Source organism: Teleopsis dalmanni, chromosome 2 (assembly GCF_002237135.1).
Source record: "Teleopsis dalmanni isolate 2A chromosome 2, ASM223713v2, whole genome shotgun sequence".
Lineage (NCBI taxonomy): Eukaryota > Metazoa > Arthropoda > Insecta > Diptera > Diopsidae > Teleopsis > Teleopsis dalmanni.
The window spans coordinates 173475811-173491724 of record NC_051847.1 but is presented as its reverse complement, the minus strand read 5'-3'; the positions used below and the strand labels follow the sequence as shown (position 1 = coordinate 173491724).

Genomic DNA, 15914 nt, shown 5'->3' with positions numbered 1-15914 from the left:
TCATAAACCCACTAGCTTTGGTTTTGTTGTATGTTTTCCTTGAAAACTTGAGGGTCCACACATCTTGGGTCTCCCAACTAAAACAATTAATTATAATACTTAATATATGTAAATAGTTAAAAATAGAATAAAATAAAATAGAGCTCAAGTATTAATGCATATAGTGGGCATAAAGGAGCACGTAATATTAATTTAAGTTAACATATTATAAATTATACTTTTTATTTATATAGACAACTACACAAATTGAAAATAAAAATTATATAAAAATGTATGTATTAAAGAGATTGTACTCACCAACAATGATTCCTCCGGTGGTAGGTAAGGGTAATTTTTCGAGTGCAACGGGTCTATAGGTTATTGATTCGGATTTACCGTTTACAAGATGTTCAGTAGTCTGTTAAATGATTAGATATAAATTTAAATAAGTATAATTATAAATAATTAGAATATAAAAAAAATAATTCGTACATCTAATATATATGTAAATTATTTTAAGCCAACTCACCTGAGTGGTAGATTTCACAATCTTTGTATGTTCCTCTATATATTCACTGTGTGTGTGTTCGTCGACGCTTTCAACAGCCTAAAGTGAATAGAAATATTTTCAAAATTTATAAGCGAGAAACCATTATATCTGATCCATTAGATCATTTTTTTGAAATTTACCAGATATGCAGTTTTTAGATATTTTACACTTTTAGCGCTTGATTTAGAAACTTTTTTCCTTTATTTTTTTAGATATTTTTATTTGCGTTAAATAACACATAGAGAATTACAATTAAATTAAGTTTGTTCGATTATTGCCTTGCCATGTTGATTGATTGGGTATGCGAAAAACTATTTGAGAAAAATTTTTATATCGACCAAATTTTTTATGATTTTTATTTTTCAAACGTGAAAATTAATGAAAACCATATGGAAATAAAATCAATATGAATTTTTATGTTGATTGATTGGTTTCCTTTACTTGTTGTTGTGATTTGAATCAATAGAATTACAAATGCAACATTTTTTAGAAATGTGTTTCATAATTATTGTTCAAGCTTCCGTTTTGCTATATACTAGATACTTATCTTATATTAGAGAGATGTTAAGTATTGCTATTTAAGCTTTAAAGTACATAGTTATTCTCTGAATTTGATATTTGTAGAGCTTTTAATTCGTTTCTTTAATATTAATTAATTAGCTTCCGTTTTGCTATATACTAGATACTTATCTTATATTAGAGAGATGTTAAGTATTGCTATTTAAGCTTTAAAGTACATAGGTATTCTCTGAATTTGATATTTGTAGAGCTTTTAATTCGTTTCTTTAATATTAATTAATTAGCTTCCGTTTTGCTATATACTAGATACTTATCTTATATTAGAGAGATGTTAAGTATTGCTATTTAAGCTTTGAAGTACTTAGTTATTCTCTGAATTTGATATTTTTAGAGCTTTTCATTCATTTCTTTAATATTAATTAGTACGTAAAAATAAATAAAAAAACATAGAAGGGTTCAAACAGTAATAAAGAAACAACAACAAAAATTTGATTAATTTATTTAAATTTGGCTGATCACACAACGCTACTTCGACTATTGCTAAGTACTCATCATTAGTGATGTTAGAATTTATTCGAATTTTTATTTAATTAGTTTATAGCCTATATATAATTTGTTGGACTGCAAGTGCCAGGCTTAGAACTTGTGCCTGTCAAATTAGAAACGATGATTAATCGAGTTATTTCATAAGCAGCTAAGGCTGCACGAACATATATATATTAACATAATTGAAACAGGAATTGTTAGTTTAGGAAGGTCATAATTGAATATGATATCTAAAGCGACACATAGTATATATAGTACCAATGCTATTTAAAGTTTAGATGGCTGCTTTGTAGTATTAATATGTTATTGTAGTAGTAGTAGGAAATCGAGAAAATATAAACCATTCGTAGACCAATGTCTATAATTAGGTCAACAAATGAAATTTATGGCAATACGATAATTGGTTATTAAAACTATTTATAGTGCATTAGTTGTTTACTTCGGAGAAGGTATAATGATCTCAGTAAGTAGTCTCGAGAATTTTAAACTGGCAAAGGAATAGGACCTTATGTGTTGATCAAATTACTCTATATTATAATAAGATTATTTACTTTAGTCAAAGACTTTATAATAAACATTTCAATTAGCACTATAGCAACTTATATCAGTCTGTCAATTTATGTTAACTAATAGAAAATATTAAGTTAATAAAAGAACAAGTATATCAATAGTCAAAACAGAATCTACGTGTAATATAAAATTTATATATTTATATATATATAATGAAATATATAATAAATTTTAAATTTCTTTTCATCTCGACAAAATGGAGTGGACAGTTTGAAATAGTTAAATGTTAGCTAAAGCGGAATGTTTAATAACAGCAATAACCGACTTTTTATGGGTTCATATGTTAGAATGTGTAACAGGCATATGCAATAATTTAGCTAATGGAACCATTGGCTACAGCTTTAGCTACAGATATACCATTGTAGTAGCTCTTTGTGTTTGTCATTAACGCTTTCGGTGAAAAGAAAAATGTTAGAATATACAAATTAAGTCTACATTTAAAGGATAAAGAAAAGACAATATTAAATGAATGTCGCCTAGCTGAGAAAGATTTCCCGCAGTTTTCAAAGACATTTTTTTTATGTAGTCTTTACCACTTTTATTACAAAAGCGGTTAGAGTTAAAGTTATAATTGTAGAAATCAATTACTATTTTAGTAATTGAGTTACCTAGCGTTTTTTTCATCTTGAAATTATTTTTGAATATATTAGTGGTGATATTATAATAATTGACATCTTTAGTCATTCATATTCAGCTATTTATTTTTATTGATTATTTTAGTTTTTTTCATTGTTTTTTATTTAATTAATTTATTTTTAGTTAAATTATATTTTTCAATTATTATTTATTTTTAATTTTGTATTGATGGATAATATAAGTTTTAAAATAATTTAATTATTATTAAAATATTATTATATTACATTATAATATAATACATTATAATAATGTGATATAAATATTAATAATCGTTATTAAAATTTTTTGCATTATATAAATAATAATATATTTGCTGAAATAAAACTTATATAAAATATAAATATAAAATATTATATTATGTTATGTATATAATTCATATTAAAATTCAAATTTTATATAAATATAAAAAAGGTAAATATATATACATATATACAAATAACGAGCATATATAATTGATAATTTATAAAATATTTTATAATATTATAATATAAATATATACATAAGTTTATAAAAATTTATTAAAATACATATAAATATAATTATATCTATTTTATAGAATAATTTCATTTTGTTAAATAAAAATTATTATATATCAGAATTAAAGTTTTTGGAACTTTGAAGAAATTAATTATTTTTTTTCAAAATGTTAGTCGATTTTTTTTATTAAAATGGCGCACAAACAATAAATTGTTTATATATATTCGTTTTTAACGTTAATGTTTAATAAAATTTAAAAACAATTTTGTATATAATAACTACAGATGTCTTTAACAGTACAAATTTATATCACAGAAATAGATAAATCAGCACAAAAATTATTGCAATTAGTATTTATAAACACCTTTTCTACACACAGCTTCCAGCTGGCGATAGTAGACCAAAAATTTGTTAATTAAAAAAACTTTATAATTTTGATTCTCTAATTAGTGACTAATTTTCGAAACTGTTCAGTGATTTTCAAAAACCGAAACTTGCAGCATTCAGAACACCTTTACGTACACACGCGAACTGTCTGTTTGGTGCCTACCGCATGGGGCTTATGTTGAACTTCTATGAAGACACTTCAAAGAACGTGGGCCGATTGGTTAGCTTGTCGTCGTTGTGAATGTTCTATGCGACACAGGCGACAGCATTTTTGTGCATTGCACTCGGATCAGGAGAATCCGTTACTGAATGACAGACTGCAGCGCTGAGTGATTGAATTTCTCAAGTGTTGGCTTTTGTTTTGCTGAAAGTGTTTGTGCAGACCCATGGGTGTGTATTGGTTCTTACTACAAAGTTTATGCGGGCGAAGATAAAAAAATTAGACATTGTGTAGAAATAATAATAATGCCAAAATAATTGATCATTTCCTGTCACTTCTTGAATTTTATGAGAAAAGTTAGATATATATTTGCTTTACAGTAATATTAAAATTATAATTACCATAGTTACAAAAAAAAACACAAAACTATTAATTCAGATCTTAATTTAAACCTTAATAAGATTTTTTGAAAGGTGTCTATAATATCATAAAAAAGATTTTATATAATAATAAAAGTATAAATATATTATACATAGACATATAAACATATGTATATATATATTTTTTTTAAATAATACTTCAAAATGTACATTTATACAGATTAACTCACTAGAAATCAAAATAGGGTCACCACCCAATATTAGAATCTACATAGAAGCCATTTATAGATTTTCCTTCCGTAATGGAAGATTGTGATTAGAAAGAGCTTATGTGGTTCAAAGAGGTTATTAAGATAATAATAAGAGGAACCATTATAGTGAATGAGATATATTTTTCTCAAACTATTTGCAAATTCAACATTATATTGCATATTGATTAATTAATTTTTTTTTTTTAAATATTTATAACCTTAGCTCAGTAACAATAAAAAAACTAAATAAAAACTTATATATAATATAAATATAAATATAAAAATATAATTATAGAAATATAATTATAAAAATTATTAAATAATATTTTTTATCCAATAAATTAATATAAAATAAAAATAACATATTAAATTAAATGCAATGGAATTAAATTATGGTAAATAAATATATTATAAAAAAAATAATATAAAAAAATTAAAGAAAATAATATAAAAAAATTTAAATCTAAAAAAAAAACGTATAAAAAAGAAATATAAAAAAAACATAAAAAAAAATAATATAAAAAAATAAATTACATATTACATATCACATTAAATTAATAACAGAAAATATTAGAACAGAATATCTTTTCTTTTGATGCCTAGTCTTTTAAATATTGAAGTAATAAAAATTTTATTACCATAATAAATTTGAAACATTGTATAAAGTTAAAGATATGAATATATCTCAATATCGTAATATATATATTATATTTTAATTTTTTTTCTTTATGGTGCGCTTTTAATTGCTTTTTAATGAACAATTTTACGAAACAAAATTCCAATAAAACAAAATTGGTGCATGTTCCAAATTCTGTCTAAAAACTCAAGCCCCTATTCACAATAAATGTAGATTCGGTGAAGTGTTCCAATATTGGCATTCCGTAGAAAGTGCAGACGTGTAGGTGTCAACACGTACCCATTGGCACAATTCGAAATCTAATTCTGAGATAGTGTGATATTCTGTTTAGACCACAATATGTATAAGATTTTATTATTTTTATTACTTTTTTTTAGAATTAATTATTATTAGATTTATTTTGATTGTATTTTTTCATTATTTTATTTTAAGTAATTAAAAATAATTTATCTTAATTTTGCATGTGTAACTATAATTGCAATAATAAATTTCTTTAATTCTAATAATAAATTTTTGTATGTTTTCATGACTTAAAAAAAATATCTATGGTATTTTTAACAATAAAACAATATTAATTAAAAGAAAAATTTTATTCAAATAAAATTTTAGAGAAAAGTTTCCGCTCAGTATTGGAAATAAAAAGATCTGCTCCCATTGCTTTTTTTTTTGTTTCTAATAAAAGTAAGAGTGTTAATGTGGTATGAAAGTTTTTCCAAAGATCCATCCGTGAAAATATTTTTAATCAAATTGTTTTCACATTGATAGGGTTCAAATGTATATAGTGCCGATGCTATCTATAACTAGGTAGGCAGTTCGCGGCCACCTCAGTATAAGTTTACTTTGATCATAAAAGCCAGACCGATTATATTCACAAAATGTTTTTTTTAACATAATTGATTTTTTGGATTGTTAGTTAATGAGGTCCCTTTAAACATATTAGCAGCTAATAACAATAATTTTCTTTATATTATTTTTTTTAATAATAATAATTTAGATCAGCTTATGTTAGAATATGATTGCTTAAAATTATATACTCAACATATAATTGGGTCTATGTACAACTGTTCAAAATTACGCTGAAATTCTAATACCGCTATACGCATAATTTTTATTTTGAAATGTCATATAAGATTTATTCTATCTATTCAAATTATGGGTCAGTATTTATTAAATTGTACTCAATAATATATGGAGATCTACTTTAAACACCAGAAATGCAGTGAACTCCACCAATATTAGAGTTGTGATAGTCGTAAAAAATGGATTTTGCAGTACGTAGTAATATGGTTAAAACTTTTCTAATTATTTAACTCGATAATAAAGAAATTGCAAAATTTTCCGATTTCCCTGAATATAGTGACTACGTACACAAGTTTTGGTATATATTACAGTTAGCTAATATAATACAATATTAAGGTTTAAATAAAGAAAGTATTGCCTAACGTGTTGTCAAAAGATTTTCTTTGTTTAGAAAGGTTAGTCGTGGGTGTCAACTGGAAAAAGTAGTCACACATGAAAGTGATATGTGGAGATGACGAAAAAGATGACAAGCGGACTTCTTCGAGAATAAAATGCATTCATGAATATTTGAACCAATTTGAGTGGAAGGTCTTTTTAGCAAATGCTATAATCATCAACAATATCGATTTATAGAAGAACAGTATCACGTTTTACGCAGTAAAATCACGTTGTTTGGATCCCTTAATCAGAATGCTTGTCGAAAGAAAACAGTGGAAGATGTTCGAACGTCAAGTCAAGGGAACACGCAAAAGAAGATAATAAAGAAAAATATATGCATAATATGTATGCATAATTTGTGGATGGCAGCATGAAATAAAAATGAAAATTATTTAACAGATATACGCAGATATATATATATAGGATATATAAATATTGATAGAAATATTCGCTAAGCTGCAAATGAAGACATCAACTAAATTTAAAAATATCTACACATTTAAAATATTAAATTTTTTTATTTTATTTTTTTTTTAATTATGTTTATTTCTTCAATTTGAATTCAATAAAGTTTTAAATTGTTTGCAAAATAATTGTATTCGCAACAATTTATTTTTTGGTATGCAATTTATGCCACATTTCTTTTTAATGACAATAGATGCAGTATATGAATTAAAATAATTATGTATTTTTTTTTTCATAGAACTAGAATAGCAAGAATTGCTTAAAATTTTAATTAATCTTTTTTGCGGGTATTTTGTAAATAAATATTTTAAAATTTGCTAAGCGGTAGTGGTTTAGTGATTGAATTCAAAGATAACCAAAGGTCTAATGTTCACAAATTCTCACATGGGTAATTTGTCTAAACAAAAATGTCTCTTACTAATACATAGTTTAATTAAAAAAGAAATCTTTTCAAAATATTTTTAAATGTATGTATTAACATATATACATAGTATTATATTTGCAAAATTTATATAATTTTGTAAATTATTATTGTTGTTAAATTATTGAAAATGCAATTATTTGCGGGTTGTCAGTACAGAAAATAAAATAAATATAATTGACAAAAAAGAATAATAAATATACATATAATATACATATATTTAATAAAAATTTACATATAATAAATAAATACAATAATAAATAAATAAATATTATAAATAAATAAATAGTGAAAATAAATAATTAAAAATTTATATGAAGTATTTATACAAGTTCAAACTTATGAACAAAATAGTAAATAGTTTATGCAGAATTCTACTGAAGTTTATTAATATAATATTGGGTGCCTGAGAATCTAATGGTTAAATCTTAAACTACATTTTAAATAACAACAAAAATATGGATATTCTTATCACATATTGTTCCGTAGATCCAACATCTTCCTATAAGAATCGGTGTAATGTACTTGTAAGCAAAACTTATTATGGACCTAAGTTTCTAGCTGCGGTCGCGTTTACGTCCCGGAGCCATTTGCATACGATTAAGTGTCACGTACCCCCTCCCATTGACGAAATTATTGCCTGTGCTTCAAAGCAAGTCATTTCATATCTTAAATATTAATATTCAAATATTTAATATTTATTATTCAATGTAAATATTAAATAATTATATTATATTAGAATATTAGAAATAAAAGTGCTATTTAAATTCTGTTTACACATATTAGATATTAGGAATATATTGCTGTTTAAATTCTGTTTCACCGGATATATAGATAATATTGGTTATTTATTCTTATTTCATAGTTAGTTTTTTGTAATGTATCAATAGCACTTGATATATATAACTTATTTTCATCATGTGAAAAAAATTTTCAACTGAAAGTAAGTTTTAACTTCCAATTATAAATAATATATAATGAAGTCATTGTAATAGTTAATTAATAATTATGTATACATTAGGCTGTTTAAAAGTCGCATAAGCATTTTTAATTGTAAGAATGACTTTATTTGTTAGAATTAGTTCCCTCTAATTCGATACATGTACTGCAATGATCTTTGGATTTATGAATCCCATATCTATAGCGAAGGTCTGCAAGATACCGCTCTACGATTTATGTTTTTCTTCATTTGATGAAAATCGTTTTTCACAAAACATTTTTGTGAGGTGTCTCAAAAAAGAGAAGTCAAAATGGACAATCTGGCTAACAGGCTTATGGTGATTATACGCCGTACGTTAATGCACTGATATAAACGATGATTTTTGTATTATGTGCAGTTGTATTATCTTAAACTGTATAACTATTATATCACCAACCACACACTTACAAATTATAGCGCATATAGAAATCTGTTATGAATTTGTATAGCTTTAAATTTTTTCTTATAGAAAATTTAATCACTTAACGATATTTTATTTATTTTATTTTTAATTTTAAAATTTTGTAGATGTTTAGGTTTTAGACTGGATGGTCGTAAATTGAACAATCTAATGACTTTGGTGTTAAAACTAATTTTTACTTACCAGCGAATTAATTTGTAAACATTTGTAAGCATTTACCGTACAAGTTTAAAAATGTTCTTAATTAGCTAAAAATTTATCCACACTCTTTAATATGAATTCATAATATATAAAAATGTGTGGATTATTTGAAGGTTAAAGATATTTTTGCAAGCCTTTTTGTTAGCTACATTTGAAATCTTTAAGATACTTTAAGAAATGTCTGTGCATATAAACGTATAAAGTTATTAAAAGATTATAGCATTAAATTTTTGCAATTATTTTAAAAATATCTAATATGTTTAGGAAGTAAGAGAGCAACTAATTGTCTACATTTACTTTACAAAGTTGAACAAACGCATAAAAGTGCAAAATGCCGAAAACTGTTTTCACTTTTCAAAAGTATGAAGTTAAAAAGTTTAAAAATTATTTAAATTAGCAATTATTAACTTAAGCTTCGTATAAACAATATGAAAATAAACAAAAATTTACACGACATACAATGTAATTTGTTTTGTCTGTAAATGTTTGAAAAATTTTGCAATGATTTTTGTTAATTTTCAAAATTAAAAAAAAAAATAATAATAATAAAGTTAAATTAAAAATACAATTAAAAACACACAAACAACTTAAGTTTAATTACATATTAAAATTATAAAAAATATTTAAAATTAAGCAAAATTTTGTTTAGCAAAACAGCGAAAAGAAAAAATATTAATAAAATTAAATAAATATTGTATAAAATTAAAGCTTTTTTGTTAAATTGAAAATTGCATGCCAAGGAAAATAATTTTGTTGATTTGGTAAATAATTTCTTTTTTTATTGGCCATAAAAAGTTATTTTGTTTTTTGTCTTTTGAGTAATTTTTTTATTTTATTATTTTTATTTAATAGTAAATATTACATTTTTTTATTTAATATAAACTAATCTGATTATATTGGGACAAATTTTATAAAAATTGTTTGCGTGTAATTGTATTTCTTTTCTTTCATAAGGTTTACAATGAGTTTTATGGTAATAAGGATAATAGTTTCAGTAAAACTAACTTGGCATTGCTTTGCAGCTTAATTAAAATAATTGCTAATTTAAACAATTTAATATATATTTTGACTAGAAATTCTTTGGCAGATTTAAAAAATCATTTATATTTTTAAAAGAGAAGCAATTAAACTACCTTAATTGAGAAGCTACCGTTCGGTATGTCCTTGCCACCGAATTTAACATTTATATCATAATCGCCAGGATCGTTTAGTGCATAATAAATATCAAAGAAACCGTCTTTTTCAATAACATCGATATCAACAATTTCCCTGCAAGAATATTAGTTTAATATTTATGTAAATACAAAGAATAAATTTGAGTCTATATTAACAATTCAAACAAATTAACAAAAACCCTACCTGCCAGACTTTGAAGTTATTTTACAGGTAACCGCACCATTGCCTGCTTCTCTAGCATCAACTGATAAATGACTCTTGCTACCAGAAGGTTGAATTTTTGGTGCCTCTTCGACTAATTTACATTTCTTAGCCTCGCCCGTAGGGAATGCTTCGAGTTTGAAAGGTGAACCTTCTATTTCCTTATCGCCATATTTAATGCTAACATGATAAGTGCCACATTCGTCAGGCACAAAAGAAACTACATAAGTACCGCTACCAACTTCTTCTAAGCGTGGTACTAGAGCTTTTCCTTTCGGATTTTTAATGGCAACATTAATATCAGCTTGTCCAGCTTTCTTTGTATCGATTTCGAATTCTGCGGGCAATGATGCCGGTGTTTTTTTCTTTTCATTTACACCTTTAATTGTTACTTTTTTAGGTTCAGACTTAGGGAATACGGTCATAACAAATGGACTGCAATATAAAAACAAAAACAATAAAACTTTACAATAAACTTCTAATAAATCATCAATTACCTGAATGGCACTTCAACTTCAGCAAATTTAACTTGACAAGTCAAAACGGAGCCCTGTTTTGGAGGTACATAATGAACAGCATAGATGCCATTGCCTTTATCTTCTACTCTCAAATTATCCACAGGTATACCTTCGGAGTTTGTTAGTTTAACTGCTATGCGACCGGGTCCAGCTTCGCCAACATCTACATTAAAATATGTTGGTACAGCTTCACGAACCTCTCCATGCTCAATACCGGGTCCATATACTTTCACCTTAGAGGGATCTACAGTTTCTTCAACAATAACTCTAAATGGGGATCCAGGTATATGCTTGTCAGCAAAACGTATTGTTATATCATATTCGCCAGGATCTGTAGCTAAATAATCTACATCACAACTGCCATCACGATTATCTGTACAAGTCATTTTAGCTTCCGAAGGACCTTCAATAGCCAATGATAAGCCGCCATTACCGGCACCTTTCGTCTCTACAGTGAATTTATTATTTTGATTGGTAAGACCTTTTTCCAGGCCTGGTCCATAGGCTTTACAACGAGAAGGATCGCAACCACTCTTTACATGTACAACAAATGGAGAACCTGGTACAGGTATATTATCATACATCAATTCGATGGTATAACGTCCAGCTTCAAATGGTGTATACATTATACGGAAGATATCTTCATTGGGCATTGGCACAATTTTGCTAGGCAATACGTTACCCTTTGGATCGAAAATTGCACATGAAAGTTTGTTTGAATCAATATTGCTGCCAACCTTACTCATGTCAACCATAAAATCAGTTGGGGCGTTCATTATAACACCTGTGAGAAATAATTTAAGAAAATATAAGCGAAAATTGGATTAAATATAAACACTAATACAATTTTTCGATAAAAATGAAAATGTCTAAGGATTATATTAAAAATGTAATCTTTCAACATGTAATCTTTGGTTTAAAAATAAGAAACCGTTAGACACATATATGCCGGATGAAGCAGGATCTCTACTCAGTTTTGTAAATTTTCTTATAAGATTGTAAAAAATGCATCTTTTGAAGAATTCCTAAATATATAGTTAATATTTTTTTTTTGTAAAAAATGAGAATTGATTGAATTAAATTGATTAATAAATCAGTTATTGAAAAATAATAAAAAAAGGTAAAAGAAAATATATGTCTTACTATTTAATACTATTTAAATACTATTTATATATGAGCTATACATATTTTTTTTATGATTACGAAGGAAAAGTCTTGATTTAAGGATATTTATATTTTCAATAATATTATAAAAAAGTGAAGAAGATCGTCAAGAGAAGCTAAATTAATTTCAAATATAAAAATAAAAAATTGGATCAGAAGTTGTACAAGTTCAGATCGAATTAGTTAAGACTCGTAAAGCAACATCTGTTATATCAATAAATTTATGTAGTTTATATATATACCATTAATAGAAATAATTTTCCCACTAATGGAAACATCAATAAATAAACAAATAATAAACTTTTGGGATGAAAAATTGTATCACTTAAAGAAAATAGAATGAATCCACTCATCTTAATCTAGAGCTTTAAATAGTATTCGAGGTGTTTGAAGCTTCTAGCTTTTTAATGGTTGAGTGTGCTTCTGTTTAAGCATTTGGTTAATAACCTTTAAACAAAATATAAATATGTGTGATATTAAGTATGTTTGTATAAAACAAAACTTAATATAAAGCTGATATATTGTTCGAGCAGCTTGATTAAGTTCAAGTGTTCGATTTAAATGTTCAGATTTGATTATACTCGAGCTGCTCGAACATTTTAAAGCAATAGTTTTGTCTTTATATCCTAATATTAGCTTTGGAATATTTAAAATATTAGCGTCTTAACATTAGGTTCGTATATTAAGCATGCTTATAAAAAGTTTGTTAGTTTCTTCATAATATATAAATGAAAATAACAACAGCAACGTGGCAAGCATTATTGCTTAGGCATAATAAGGCTTTACACAAAAACTTAACGTACTTAAACATACACATATTTGGTCATATAGCTTTAATCTGATCATGCTGGCTTGATTAAATCTGCGGCTTGGCTTGGTTTTAGTTTAAAAAAACAGTAACAGCTTGCAGTAACAACAACAATTCATCGCTTAAAAAGCGTTTCTTCTATTTACCATGTGGTTGAATACCGATACCACTAACACGAGTATTATTCAGATTTGGTAACGGTACTATGATCGGTTGAAATGGAGAACCACTTATATGACGTTCGTTGAATGTGATATTAACTGTATAATCACCAACTTCTGTTGGTAAATATGCTACATTGCAAGTACCGTCTCCATTATCTCGACAATTTATAGCAGCCTCACAAGGTCCTTCGACTGTCACTCCTAAGCCGCCCTGACCGGCACCACGTGTATCAATCATAAATTCTGCTGGCTGTCCAACAATGCCACGTTCCAAGCCAGGGCCAAAAGCGCGAACTTTATTTGAATCACTGCCAGTAAGACATTGCAATCGAAATGGACGTGGTGTTATAGGCGTACCACCAAAACATATCTTCAGTAAATATTCGCCAATTTGTGTTGGAGTAAAATTGACCAGAAATCCTTCTGCAGTTGGTATTACATGAGCTCTGACGCGACTACCCGAAGGACTTGTAATTGTAACTGCAAGATCCGCCTTTGGCAAGCCATTTGTGATAATACGAAACTGCTGAAGACTATTCAATGGTGCAGCTTTTACGTAAATAAGTTTGTAAGGAAAGTTTTTGGACTTAGATGATGAACTTGTATTGTTTGATTGTATATTGAGTGCATGTTATATTATACATATACACATATATATACATACATATATATATATATATATATATACTTTATTATTTATATGAACTATTGAATGAGTTTAAGTTGATTGTGCACAAACATGTTGGTTAAGTATATTGCACTGAAAGGCATATGTACTTACTTGGTTCTAAACCGTCAACTTTAATCTTGGATACATCGACAGTCTGTTCAACGACAACTTTTTGTCCTAGTGGCACACGTTGTCCTCCATAAGTCATTGTCGTGGTGTAGGCACCTTTAGTTGGTGGGATCACTTCAACAGAGTATGTACTGTCCTCATTATCAATTATGCGGCATGGTATCTCAACTTTGGTGTCTTCGTGTAAAATTTTAACTTTCAGTTCGGCTTCACCTGCATCACGTGCATCTACATTGAAATGGGTGGCAATATTGGGTCGAACACCAGGTTGCAACCAAGGTCCGAAAGCTTGCACTTTATTAGCATCAACGGGAACGCCAACATAAATACGGTGCGGAGAATTTGGTGTAGCCACGCAACCATAATTTACTACAGAAAAATTAGAAATTAAAAAGTGTACAGTTAAAAATAAATATTAGACCAACTTTCTACAGTATGTGGTACTCCAGTTGTAGGTGTATATGTGCATTTTTTAGTACCATCTGGATTATTAAAAACTTCAACTGGTATCTTATTAGCATAAACATCTTGAACAAAAACATCTAATGGTGCCGAACCAGCTTTGCTAGTATCTACAGTAAAACTAGTAGGCTGTCCAATTGTAAGACCATTCTTTTCCAAACCTGGACCATAACTTTTAACCAATTCGGGATGGAAATCGGTGCGCGGTAGAATTTGTGCAATAAATGGAGATTTTGGTATATCTTCATTGTCGCAAAGTATATGCACAGCGTATTCACCGATAGCAGTAGGATGGTATTTAACCAATGCGGAGCCATCACCATTATCGTGACATTCAATTTCAGCTTGTGATGGACCAGCAACAGTGAAACCAAGTGCACCAGTTTCACCATTTGTTTCTACTACAAACGCAGCTGGATAACCAATAACACCACCAGTTAAACCGGGACCATACGCAACAATTGATGATTCTTTTTTGGGCCCAACTTTAACTTCAAAGGGTGATTTTGGTACCTCTTGACCAGCGAATGTCACCATAGCAACATAACGACCTTCCTTAGTGGGATAATAATGACACTCGTATGTAGTACCATCAACTTTCGTAAGTGCAACATTTTGGTTCATACCACCTGGACCAATAACACGTACTTCAGGTATACCCTCACCGGCACCTTCAGTGTATACTTTAAAGTCAGCATCATCACCAACACGCACACCGGTTGCTTGTAAACCACGTCCAGAAGCGCGTACTTTACGTGCATCAGATAAAGGAACAACTTTAACGGGGAAAGGACTGTTTGGTATTGGTGTACCAGCATAAAATACATTAACCGAATGTAAACCTTGTAAAGCGGTAACATATTCACAACGCCAAACATTTTCCTCCAGTTGGCGAACCTTGGCAGCCACCGATGTTTTGTGATTGGCAGGATCAATTATAATTACTTCTGGCACACCGCGGCCAGCACCTTTGGTAAGTATATCAAAGAATGTTGGTTTTGTAATAGTAACACCAGCTGGCTGTATGCCTGGTCCAGTAACTTTTACTTTTGAAGCATCACCGGCATGACCTTCAACTTTAATTGTGAACGGACTTTTTGGTATATCTCGACCAGAATATTTCACAATAACTTTATAATCGCCTTCCATTTTGGGTATATATGAAACGCTATAAGTGAGATTCTTATCATTATTAAAGCGTACCTCAGCCTTTTCGATTTCACCATCGGGATGAATAATATCAACATCAACGACACCTGTGAAAAGAACACAAAAAAGTGTTCGGTTATTTATTTCTTTTAGAAATATTTCTTTAGCTATAATTATTTACCTTTGCCAGCGGAAAATGTCTCTACGATAAAGTTAGCTGGAGCACCCACAACTGGACCAATAGGTTCAATACCAGGACCATAAGCACGTACTCTATAAAATACAATTCATATTAGCGTAAATTTTTTATGTTATTATTGTTTTTGTTTGTGCAAGCATTGCACTTTGTGTTAGCACTTTTTGTGTATCAAAAAATTAACTGCAAGCAATGCTAACTAGAATTTCTGGACGTGCTCTTCAAATTTGTTAGTTTCTA

General features: G+C 27.8%; 1 protein-coding gene across 1 annotated transcript in view; it reads right to left on the bottom strand.

Annotated features, from left to right (window-relative positions):
- The window catches only part of LOC119676190 (filamin-A-like), a 50505-nt gene continuing 34591 nt past the window's right edge, over positions 1–15914 (bottom strand). Inside the window, exons 5-14 of the mRNA XM_038087423.1 lie at positions 15660–15751; positions 14293–15585; positions 13850–14236; positions 13051–13617; positions 10912–11716; positions 10397–10849; positions 10171–10306; positions 509–586; positions 298–397; positions 1–77 (exon numbers count right to left, since the gene is read on the bottom strand). Of these exons, the coding sequence (XP_037943351.1) occupies positions 1–77; positions 298–397; positions 509–586; positions 10171–10306; positions 10397–10849; positions 10912–11716; positions 13051–13617; positions 13850–14236; positions 14293–15585; positions 15660–15751 (3988 nt within the window). The remainder of the gene's footprint in view (positions 78–297; positions 398–508; positions 587–10170; positions 10307–10396; positions 10850–10911; positions 11717–13050; positions 13618–13849; positions 14237–14292; positions 15586–15659; positions 15752–15914) is intronic.